At 46.4% G+C, this 13,186-nt stretch overlaps 1 protein-coding gene across 1 annotated transcript in view; it reads left to right on the forward strand.

Moving 5' to 3' along the window:
- NELL2 (neural EGFL like 2) overlaps positions 1–12,947 on the forward strand; it is a 391,676-nt gene extending 378,729 nt beyond the window's left edge. Inside the window, exon 20 of the mRNA XM_040410664.1 lies at positions 12,616–12,947. Within this exon, the coding sequence (XP_040266598.1) occupies positions 12,616–12,666 (51 nt within the window). The 3' untranslated portion in view covers positions 12,667–12,947. The remainder of the gene's footprint in view (positions 1–12,615) is intronic.
- Positions 12,948–13,186: the final 239 nt, after the last annotated feature.

Genomic DNA, 13,186 nt, shown 5'->3' on the forward strand with positions numbered 1-13,186 from the left:
AGGTGGGCAAAATTAAAATTTCATAATTTCTTTTTTTTATGGCGTTCACCGTGCGGAGAAAGTAACATGACCGCTTTATAGATCAGGTCGTTACGGACGCAGTGATATCAAACATGTGTAGGGAATTTTATTTTTTTCATTTTTAATCAGTGATAAATGTGCTTTTTTATTTTTCCTTTTTTCCCCCACTTTTTTTTAACATTTTTTTGACCCAGACCCACTTGGTTCTTGAAGATCCAGTGGGTCTGATGTCTGTATAATACAGTACAGTACACTATATAGTGTACTGTACTGTATTTTCACTTTACAAAGTCTGATTAGACTTCTGCCTTTAGTAGATATCTGATCAGCACCATGGACAGCCGGACGCCTGTGAAGGCGTCCGGTTGCCATGGTAACCATCACTCGCTGCCACAGCAGAGCAGTGGGTGATGGGAGGGAGGGGGCCCCCTCCCTCTCCCATCGGGGGCTGAAAAGGCACAGCAGCCCCCGATGGCAGAGGGAGGGAGCTCCCTCCCTCTTAACATCTTCCATTCAGCGGTCCCTACTACAGACCGCGGCATAGAAGGGTTTAAACGCCTGACATCTGTGCCAGCACAGATGTCAGGCGTTTCAAGCAGAGTGTCAGCAATGTGCTGACACTTTGCAAACCGCTCGGCCATCCTGAGAGAGGGGGCGGGCGGATGATCGGCACATAACACAGAGGGCTGCAGGGGGGGGTTAAACATAAAATATCAGATCAGAAACCTCCCGAAAGCGCTGCAAACCGCAGGTCTGAATTGACCTGTGGTTTTCTGCGATCGCCGATACGGGGGGGTCGCAGGACCCCCCTAGGCATTGACCCTGGGTTCCTGCTGATTGATTTCAGCAGGCACCGGGTTCCGATCACCGCCGGTGATCGGAAATACATAGGACGTACCGGTACGCCCTGTGTCCTTAAGAATCGAGACGCCTTATGTCCGGAACAGGTTAATTTCCGTTTAATTTGTGTAGTTCAGCTACAAGTATGTCAGGCAGAGAAGTGCCAGGTCATGAACAGGGAGTGGCAGAGGCCTGAATGTTTGGGGCGCAAGCAGAGGTCGCAGCAGAGTAAGGGGGCGTGACAGCAGGAGTCGCAGCGAGAGGTATGAGCTCCCGGTGTCATCTTGCGGTCGTGTCTTGACCAGCAACCCAGCGGTTCTTGATTGGTTAACTCGGTCATCCACATCATCCCAAGTGACATCACATACCCACAGCCAACAGTCGGTGGGTTCAACAGACAAATCCCTTAGTTGGCAAATAGCATAGCCCGGGAGCAGGCCCTGTGCCCTCACCTGTCCTCAACCTGCCTCTGTCCTTTTCTGTTCCCTCAGCCACAGAAGTATTGTATGCTGTGGGCTCAGCTCCACTATACAGCAAGGATGAGCTGCTAGAGGACAGTCAGCAGCTACTGCCCAGTCAAGATCTCAAGGAGACATCCACCGCTTCCTCTGCTAGGCAGGCAAGTAGTGATGAGGAGAGTGGCGCAGGAGATTTGTGTTGCGAGCGGTCAGGCTCCTGATCCAGAGACCGTTGAGGAGGACATCAGTGACGTGCAGACCCTACTTGATGATGATGAAGCCGATCGCACTTGGGAGCCGGGTGCAGAAGGGGCTTTATCATCATCAGAAGAAGAGGGTGGCAGCTTGCTTGTAAGGCAGCGGCTGAGCCAGCAGCGTGGTAGCATGGCTGGGAGTCAACAGGGTGGCAGCAGTTGCAGGTCGGGAGCCAAACGTGCCCAGGGTAGACCACCTGCTTCGCAGCAGACTACCTGCCCAGGAAGTAGTTGTACAGGGGATCACGGAAGCAGCAGCGATAGCAATCAGTCAGTTGGGGGGAAAATCACCTACTTGGCAGTGTGGGAGTTTTTTATTAAGCTGTCACAGGAGGTTAGCGTGGCCACATGTCTAATATGTGGGCAGAAGGTGAAGCGTGGCCAGGGTGCCAATGTTTGCACTACGGCCCTGTGTCAACATATGCAGCGTCGCCATGCAGTGGCCTGGGAGAAACGTGGCTCCGATGTGGTGGTCCAGCCTGCTGCATCACCCAGTAGCACGCCCCACCCGATTTCAGGCAGTCAAGGCTCCACCACCTCAGGCGAAGGGAGCTGTCTGTCATTCCCATCGTCTGCTAGTTCTGATGCTCCTGCTACTTCTACTCCTCGTCAGTCATTCCGCCAGCAATCGATCACCGAAGCGATTGCCAAGAGACAACAGTATGCGTTCACGCATCCAACAGCGCAGAAGCTGAACATGCTGCTGTCCAAGTTGCTGGTGCTGCAGTCCCTCCCATTTCAAGTGGTGGACTATGCACCTTTCATAGAACTGATGGCTTGTGCCGAGCCGAGGTGGAGAGTCCCAAGCCATCATTTCTTTGCGAAAAGGCAGTACCAGCCCTGCACAAATATGTAGAACAGAATGTGAGCCAGTCCTTGAGCCTGTCGGTGTCTGCCTAAGTGCACGCCAGCAGCAATGTGTAGAACTGTAACTACGATCAGGGACACTACATGTCCTTTACGGCCCACTGGGTGAATGTGGTTCCTGCACAGACATACCAGCAACTTGGCCAGGTCCCACCACTTCCGCTCTCCACGTTATCATGCCGTTGGTCCTGTGAAAATGTCCACCTCTGCCTCCACATCCTTCACCGTGTCCTCAGCCTCCACTGCAGGGACAAGTCACAGTGCCCCTCCAGCATACCACATGTGTAGGGCTTGGTGGTGTCAATCTGTTCTGCACCTGGATTGCCTTGGCGGATGGAATCACACAGGGGAGGAACTACTCCGTGTGATGCATCAAGAAATCGAATCCTGGCTTTCTCTGCATTGACTGAAAATCGGAACCATGCTGACTGACAATGGGAAGAACATGGTGTCGGCGCTGCGACAAGGAAGGCTGAGCCATGTGCCCTGCATGGCACACGTGTTCAATCTGGTTGTCAAGCGGTTCCTGAAGTCTTCCACCCATCTGCAACACATCCTAAAAATGGCCAAGAAACTTTCCATGCACTTCAGCCACTCGTACACGGGCAAGCACACCCTCCTTGAACTGCAGAGGCAGAATGGCATCCCCCAAAATAGGCTGATAAGCGACATTTCCACCAGTTGGAATTCCACCCTACATATGTTGGACCAACTATACGAACAGAGAAAGGTCATCAACGATTTCTTGATGATACAAGCAGATAGGAGTACTCCACTGTATAACTTCGATGTCAGCCAGTGGCAGCTGATGCGTGACACCTGCCATTTGCTCAGGCCCTTTGAGGAGGCCACGTTATTTGTCAGTCGCCAGGACTACGGGATGAACGATTTCATTCCTCTGCTTCATGTCCTGGAACAGATGCTGGTAACTATGGCTGGTCAGGGGACAGGAGACGTGGCGCCTCGATCTCACGGCCACATGAGCCCTGTGGGGGCTGAACTGGAAGAGGAGGAGGAGGGGGAGGAGGACATTGGAGCACAGGCAATGTGTAGACAAATGGGTGGTTTTTCTACTCAGCTGACAGGAGAGGAAGAGCAGGAGCAGCCAGAGGAGCTACAGGGCGATTAGGAAGACAAGACAGAGGACTCGGATACACCGTGACAGTGTGCAGTGGAGATGGAGGCAGGGAGTCCCTCCGAGTCACTTGCACAAATGGCACGATGCATGCTCACCAAATTGTTACCATTCGGCAGAGGGATGACTTCTGGCTCTCCACCTTGTTGGACCCTCGCTACCAATCCAGAATGGGGGCCTTTTTTACACCCACCGAGAGGGAGGACAAACTGAACTACTACAGAGACATCCTATGTAGTCAGTTGGCCGCTACCTATCTGCGCCATCATCCATCCTCTTGCAGGTCTGACCGGGGGGCCTCTGCGCTCACGTTCCACTTCCATGGCTGCTGGGGAAGGGTGGGGTGGCAGGAGCAGTACCAGAATAGTGAACCGCATAGTGAAGAAACTACTCACCAGCAGCAGCAGGTAGACCTGGAGCAGGTGTTATTGCGTTTTGTTATTATGTTTTGAGATATTATAGGTCCTCTCATCAATATTCTCTCTACAGTTAATTTTCGAACCCTTTTAAAATATACTTTTATTATTAATCTTTAAAATAAATGCCCCTTGTTGGTGGCTTGTATCATGCAGATGGTGCAGGCCTCCGGCCGGCTCCTCTTATTCTACATTAGCATCGGCCACGCTTATGACATACAAACAATACAGACTTACACAGTGTACAATGTGAATTAGAAGATCAATGGTTAGTGTGTGAATTCATTCCCTAATACACACTAACCTTTGCCCAGGGGTCACCCTGATGGTGGGGTTCCCTGTCCGTGTACCTTCTCTCCTTTCCCTGTAACACCCTAACAGGAATAGTGTAATGTAAACAATTAACACAAATATGATGCTGCCACAACAAAGATGATTGTTGTACAATACAATGCCCCAACGCGTTTCGCCCATTCAAGGGCTCCTCAGGGGGTCTCGGTTCCAGTATAATAACAATGTCTATCCAGTGATATATTCAGTGACACTTATTGCAGTGTCTAGGTAGATGATATAATCACCGTATATACGTTATTCTATTTGTCGTCTTATATAGATATTGCAGACGTCATAATCAGTGATGGTACAACAGACCTTATCAGATATTGGCTGGGTATCCGCTAGCTCCTATTTTAATGGTAGGCGCTGCTGTGGTTATGCTCCCAGCTTCTATCATGACTTTCTATTTGTCGTCCTAAATAATTATTGCACATGTCATAAACAATAATGGTGCAACAGACCTTATCAGATGCGTGCTGGGGATCCGCTAGCTCCTATTTTGATGGTAGGGGCTGCTACCTGTAATCCAACAGATATAGTAAGAAACTTGTACTAGATACAGGTGAAGATGCATCCAGAGAGACCCTTGATCAAAGGTCATACTCTTTGCTTCAAAATCCAAAGACATTCGTGTGCACTTACGGTTATGCTCCCAGCTCGTATCATGACTGCCTCCTCCCAGGATCGATATGGCAGTGGAATATAGGGGGAATCCTGTTCTTTAAAAGTCCGCGCTCCTCAGGCCCTTCCGACCCGTGGAATGCACGCCGCGACCTCACTTCCGGCCGGCCTCTAGTAGTGTATAATTTTTTAGATTCCAGATGGAAGTCCTCCAGAGATGAGCAATTTCTGCGCAAGCGCAGATACTGTCCTCTGGGTATGTCCCTCTTAAGTGGGGGCGGGTGGTAGCTTTCCCATCGTAAGATAGCATTTGTTGCTGTGGATTTCCTAAACGCATTACTTGTTAACCTTTCCCCCTGCTTGTAGATTTTTACATCCAAGAAACGTATACATTCGGTATGGATCTCAGAAGTAAATCTAAGTCCGATCTCGTTGGTGTTAGGAGCATCAACGAAATTCGTGAACTCATCTCTTGTTCCATTCCACAACACAAAAACATAATTGATGTATCTTGTCCAGAAGGTGATTTTATCTTGCCACCATGTTGTGTGGCCAGGTAAGACAATGTTGTCCTCCCACCAGCCCAGGAAGAGGTTGGAGTATGTGGGGGCACATGCGCACCCCATCGCCGTCTCCCTAAGCTGGTGGTAAAATCGCACCCTGAACAAGAAATAGTTGTGTTTTAAGACATATTCCAGTAGGCAGAGAATAAATTGGTTGTGATTTCTAAAATGTGTCCCTCTCGTACTGAGAAAATACTTGATTGCTATTAATCCCTTTTCGTGTGGAATGCTACTGTATAAAGACTCAACGTCTATGTTTGCGAGCAATACAGATGGTTCGACAATTAGGGACTCTACTTTATTGAAAAAGTCCATTGTATCTCTTGTGTACGAAGCCAGTGAGAGAACACATTCTCTCATCACTTGATCTATATATACCCCACTGTTTTGGGTGAGGGAATTGATACCGGAGACTATCGGGCGACCCTTGAGGGGATTTTTCCCCTTGTGTACCTTTGGGAGGCTATAGAAGGTAGCTATTTGTAGAGCTGTGGGTAACAAAAATTCATATTCGGCCTTGCCAATGGTCTTATTGCCCAGGCCAAATTGAAGAATCGACCTAAGCCTTTCCCTGAACACATCAGTCGGGTCTCCCGACAGGATCCGGTACCCCCCTCCATCTTTCAGGAGGTCCAAACACATCCCAGAGTAAGAGTCATGATCCATGATCACCAAGTTTCCTCCCTTGTCGGACTGCTTGATGATCATGGATCTATCCGACTCCAAGGTACTCAGTGCCTCTGCATCTAATTGTTCCATGCCCACATTGGGGGACATTAAGAGCAAAACCTGAGCCAGCAGGTGGTGGCATACTTGGACAGTAGCCTGCCACCCAACATTGAAGATCCGCTGGGCTACTGGGTAGCCAAACTGGATTTGTGGCCGCAACTAGCAGAGTTTGCCCTGGAAAAACTGTCCTGCCTGGCCAGTAGTGTGGCATCAGAGCGGGTTTTTAGTGCGGCGGGGGCCATAGTTACCCCAAGGAGAACTTGCATGTCCAAAATGTGGAGAGACTAATCTTTGTCAAGATGAATCAGGCGTGGATCAGCCAGGATTTACAACCACCAATTCCTGATGCATCAGACTAGATCATACATGGTGCCACACCAACAATTCGATAAAAGAGACTGGTTTCTTCTGGCTACCTGCCTCAACTACTACTCTGATGCTGCAACCCACCTGATGCCACACATCTGATGCCAAGTGCTCCTTATTTCACCCACCTTCATCAGCGGGTACTGGTATTGCCACCCACCGCCCTACTCTGTTACCAGGTCACTTTGTGGTCTCCTGATGCAGCTGATGCTGCCATCTACAAACTATGTCTCCTTGCCACTCTGTGGTCTCTTGCAGCTGCTGCCACCTCCAAACTATGTCACCTTGCCACTCTGTGGTCTCCTCATGCTGCTACCATATCCACACTATGTCACCTTGCCACTCTGGTATCCTGATGCTGCTGCCATCTCCACATTATGTCACCTTGGCACTCTGTGGTCTCCTCATGCTGCTGCCATCTCCACATTATGTCACCTTGCCACTCTGTGGTATCCTCCTGATGTTGCTGCTACTGCCATCTACACATTATGTCATCCTGCTACTATGTGGTCTCTAGTGATGAACGGCATAGGCAATATTCGAATTTGCGATATTTCGCAAATTTTTGGCCGAATATTTGCCATAAATTCGCAAATTCGAGAATTAGTGATCTCCAGTCATTGTTTACTTGATTGCAAAAATCGGCAATGTGATATATTCGTAATAAATTTGCAATTACAATATTCAATATACAGTACAGACCAAAAGTTTGGACACACCTTCTCATTCAGAGTTTTCTTTATTTTCATGACTATGAAGGCATCAAAACTATGAATTAACACATGTGGAATTATATACATAACAAACAAGTGTGAAACAACTGAAAATATGTCACATTCTAGGTTCTTCAAAGTAACCACCTTTTGCTTTGATTACTGCTTTGCACACTCTTGGCATTCTCTTGATGAGCTTCAAGAGGTAGTCCCCTGAAATGGTCTTCCAACAGTCTTGAAGGAGTTCCCAGAGATGCTTAGCACTTGTTGGCCCTTTTGCCTTCACTCTGCGGTCCAGCTCACCCCAAACCATCTCGATTGGGTTCAGGTCCGGTGACTGTGGAGACCAGGTCATCTGGCGCAGCACCCCATCACTCTCCTTCATGGTCAAATAGCCCTTACTTTCAAAGTTTTCCCAATTTTTCGGCTGACTGACTGACCTTCATTTCTTAAAGTAATGATGGCCACTCGTTTTTCTTTACTTAGCTGCTTTTTTCTTGCCATAATACAAATTCTAACAGTCTATTCAGTAGGACTATCAGCTGTGTATCCACCTGACTTCTCCTCAACGCAACTGATGGTCCCAACCCCATTTATAAGGCAAGAAATCCCACTTATTAAACCTGACAGGGCACACCTGTGAAGGGAAAACCATTTCAGGGGACTACCTCTTGAAGCTCATCAAGAGAATGCCAAGAGTGTGCAAAGCAGTAATCAAAGCAAAAGGTGGCTACTTTGAAGAACCTAGAATATGACATATTTTCAGTTGTTTCACACTTGTTTGTTATGTATATTAATCCACATGTGTTAATTCATAGTTTTGATGCCTTCAGTGTGAATCTACAATTTTCATAGTCATGAAAATAAAGAAAACTCTTTGAATGAGAAGGCGTGTCCAAACTTTTGGTCTGTACTGTATATAGCACTATATTCTAAATATTCTCGAATTCTCAAAGTGGCAATATTCGCAATTAAAATTCGCGATTCGAATATTCGCGCTCAACTCTATTGGTCTCCTGATGCTGCTACTGCCATATCCACACTATGTCACCTTGCCACTCTGTGGTCTCCGGATGCTGATGCTGCTGCTACTGCCATCTTGCCACTCTGTGGTCTCCTGATGCTGGCGCCACTTCCAAACTATGTCACCTTGCCACTCTGTGGTATCCTGCTGCTGCCATCTCCACATTATGTCACCTTGCCACTCTGTGGTATCCTCATGCTGCTGCCAACTCCACACTACGTCACCTTGCCACTCTGTGGTATCCTCCTGATGCTGCTGCTGCTACTGCCATCTACACATTGTCACCTTGCCACTCTGTGGTCTCCTCATGCTGCTGCCATATCCGCATTGTGTCACCTTGCCACTCTGTGGTATCCTGCTGCTATCTGCATAATATGTCACCTTGCCACTCTGTGGTCTCCTCATGCTGCTGCTACTGCCATCGCCACATTATGTCACCTTGCCACTCTGTGGTCTCCTGATGCTGCTGCTACTGCCATCTCCACACTATTTCACCTTGCCACTCTGTGGCCTCCTGATGCTGCCGCCACCTTCAAACTATGTCACCTTGCCACTCTGTGGTCTCCTCATGCTGCTGCCATCTCCACACTATGTCACCTTGCCACACTGTGGTCTCCTGATGCTGCTGCTGCTGCTACTGCCATCTCCACATTGTCACCTTGCCACTCTGTGGTCTCCTAATGCTGCTGCTGCCATCTCCACACTATGTCACCTTGCCACACTGTGGTCTCCTGATGCTGCTGCTGCTACTGCCATCTCCACACTATGTCATCTTGCCACTCTGTGGTCTCTGGATGCTGCCACCACCTCCAAACTATGTCACCTTGCCACTCTGTGGTCTCCTCATGCTGCTGCCCTCTACACACTATGTCACCTTGCAACTCTGTGGTATCCTCCTGATGCTGTTACTGTCGCCACCTCCAGACTCGGTCAGTGTGCCACTCTGTGGCCTCCTGCTGCTGCCGCCACCTTCAGATTCTGTCATTGTGACATTTTGTGGCCTCCTCATGCTAATTCCACCTCATCACTATGTCATAGGGCCACTCTGTGGACTTTTCATGCTGTTCTCACCCTCCCCACTTCATGACTAGTGTTGAGTGTGAATATTCGAATCACAAATTTTAATATCGCCACTTCAAGAATTTGCAAATATTTAGAATATAGTGCTATATATTTATATTCGTGAATAGTGTTGAATATTCTAATCACGAATTTATCACAAATATATTACATCGCCGTTTTTTCGCAATCAAGTAAACAATGACTGGAGATCACGAATTCTTGAATTTGCGAATTTATGGCGAATATTCGGCCAACAATTCACGAAATTCGAATATTGCCTATGCCGCTCATCACTATTCATGACTGGGCCACTATTTTGCCTTTCGGCCTGGCTGACAATCATTTATTTGACCTTTCTTCTGATCTGTCAGAAGGAAGGAAAAATGAGACTCACAACGGATCCTGTCTGTGTAGCAGCTGTAAGGCCTGTATAGTCCCATCAGAATTGGCTTCTGATTTGGTAGCCAAAAGTAGGAGTGGGTACAAAACACAGAAGACATGCAAGTATTCCATTGACGTGTCATCTCTGTTTTACATCCACTGACTGAGTGAAGGCGTATGCTCCACAGACAGGATCCATTTTTTGTGGGTTATTGTTTTACAGAAATAGCAAAACTAAAGCAGATGTGAAATAGAGTTTTCCTTAACCCTGCTGGGCAGAACAACAATCTTCAGGTTTTTACTTATTCTGCACTATTCTTTCTGTGAGTCAATGGAAATGTATTTGAAGGGGTATTCTGTTTATGGTGAGTACACATCACCATTTAGCTTTTCGTTCTTCTGAACCATCAGAGCAGAAAAAGAAAAAACTGATCCGTTATTTTGAGCATTAGTTCTGATCAGTTTGCATCAGTATGCATGTTCCGTCAAAGATGAGTTTTTCTTGATTGGAGAAAAAGTCCTGCATGCATTTTTTTATTTTTAATTTGGATTCTTCTGACGGATCAGAAGAACTCACTCTTACATCAAGTCATCCTTGGGGATTCTTGCTAGATTGGTCTTACTGCTAGGATCCCCCCCCCCCCCCCCCCCCGTCCGTCTCAAGAATGGGGACAGGGACGGTCTACCTTATGTGGACCCCCAAAATGAATGGAGCAACATGTCAAACGTGCATTGCCACTCCATGCATCTCTATGGGACAGCTGCTGCCATAAATTGCCAAGAGCTAGTAATCAGCTACCTTTGGCAGTACCATAAAGATGAATATAGTGGCAGTGAGCATGCTTAACCTGCTGCCCCACACATTTGGGGGAGCCTTGAGTTCGGGATCCCCATTTTTGTGATTGTTGGAGGGTACAAGCAGTAGTGTAACAAGAAAGGGGGGATAAAAAGTGAGTGGTTACTGTTTTTTTTATTTTAACACTGAGGGGCACAGAGAAGGGCATTACTACTGTGAAGGGGGCACATAGAGGAGATTAATACTGTGAAGGGGCACAAAGAGGGCAGTGATACTGAAGGGGGCACAGAGAGGCCACTACTACTGTGAAGGGGGCACAGAGAGGGCATTACTAATGTGAAGGGGGCACAGAGGGCATAGCTACACTTAAGACTAAGACGACATAGAGGGCTCATAAATACTATGAGGGGGCACAATGTGGCCATAACTACCCTGAGGGGGCACAGTGTAGGCATAACTACTGTGAGGAGGGCACAATATGGGCATAACTACTGTGAGAGGACGCAATGCGGGCATAACTACTGTGAAGGGACGCAATGCGGGCATAACTACTGAGAAGGGGTGCAATGAGGGCATGACTACTCTGAGGGGGCATTACTACTGTGATGGGGAACAATGGGAGCATAACTACTGTGAGAGGGCACAATGTTTTAAAGTATGGGGGGGTGAAAGAGAAAGGACCTGCCCTGGGTCCCAAACACCTTAAGCAAGCCCCTGGGTACCAGCAGTCAGACTTCCACAAATCTAATATATCCTATCGATAGGAGATAGTATTATATAATTGTAATACTCTAGATTATGATTATGCTGATAAGAATTTAACCCTAAATTAGTGTTTATGAACTACTAGGAGACCAGACATAAGGGCCACAGATCGAGCCATCAGACCCGCTACCTAAAAGCAGAAACAACAGTCTGCAGAGTCAGTGAAACCCGAAGGTTGTAGAAGACAAACTGATGAAAAATTTTAATAAGGACCAATTTGCAAAATTATTTTTAGACAAAGATAATTAGAATTTATAAATAAAAAAAGTCTCATGGTGAACATAGCCTTTAAGAAAATCACTCAAACTATGCAATCATAAAATCCAAACTAAAAATATAAATAACTATTTTAACCACCACATTCGTAAAATAGTATAAACCTGATGAGCCACTGGGATTACCTCTGGTACCTTGAGATCCATTCCCCAGTGGTTTGGCATACACCGCCTAGGTAGGCAGTAATTCATTGGAAGAACACTCTGTCTTGAAGTTTAAGTTGAGCCAGCCACATTTATCTTCTGTTGCCACAAAACGTTGACCAACTTTACCCATGATTACTCCTATTACACCAGTCCAATAAAACTATAACATTGTCATTTTGTGTTAATTATCTACATTTGTCTTGAGCTAGATAGCTTCAGTTACATTAGTCATGAGCAGATGTTTATGATTTACTTTAGAAATTCTACTTTTCTTGTATGAAGTTGCATTGATGTTTCCAAAGAGAATTCCTTATACTGTAATTGTGGGAAAAGAGACAAAGACATAAAAACCCTTATTATCGCCATTGATAGTTGTGGAATACCTTATGTCTTCTTGAGTTATGTGACAAACAGGGGCGTAGCTATAGGGGAAGCAGGGGAAGCGGCTGCTTTGGGGCCCTGACCCAGAAGGGGCCCATCCAAGAGGAGGAGTAGGACTAAAGGTTTTTGTCAGGGCCCCCTCAACAGTATTACATAATGAAATTATATACAGTGACAGTATAGACAGTGTAGAAAATGGATGGAACAGCTGCCGGGCCTGGTCTGAGAGAGCGATCTTTACTAGCCACAGGAATGGGGGCGGCATGAAATGAAGGAGTTGCTAAAAAATTACTGGGGGAGGAGGGCTCCATTCAAAAATTTGCTGTGGGGCCCAGTCATTTCGAGCTACACTACTGGTGACAAATATGGCATCACTGAATTACGACAAGCTATGATATTAATAATGAGCAGATATGAAGTTATATAATGTTTCGTTTTACCATTTGTTTTGCTTTCCTCCCACAGAATGGACATATGTGTTGCTCTGTAGATCCACAATGCCTCCAGGAGCTGTGATAATAACCAACGACTCCTACAGAAAATTCAAGGATTATGAATGTTTTTCTCATAAAAGACTTTACACCAAATAAAAGTACACAATTGGAACTGATATACAGTATTATAGCGTGCAATTCATTCTCTTGGTTCAAGAAGAATAACAACCGATAACAGACAGTTTACCTTTGATTTTGTTAAACTTGAGGCCAAATGTGAAACAGATGCCATTGACTTTTTGTGCAGGATGCCTATTTGGAATCTAGTACATAACCATATTTTTTAAATGGGATGATCAACCACACATTAAATGTATTAAAGCAATGGAACTGTCCATGTATAAAGATGAATCTAAGAACCTTTTCATGAGATTTTTTGCCAGCTATTGCTTGAAAACCATGGATTATCTGGAAAATAGTATTACACACACCAAATCTCATGTTTCGGGCTCATGCACATGAATGTATTTTATTCCGTGTCCATTCAGTTTTTTTTTGCGACCGTATACAGAACCTTTCATTTCAATGGGTCCGCAAAAAGA

Source organism: Bufo bufo, chromosome 1, assembly GCF_905171765.1.
Source record: "Bufo bufo chromosome 1, aBufBuf1.1, whole genome shotgun sequence".
In the NCBI taxonomy this organism is placed as follows: Eukaryota; Metazoa; Chordata; class Amphibia; order Anura; family Bufonidae; genus Bufo; species Bufo bufo.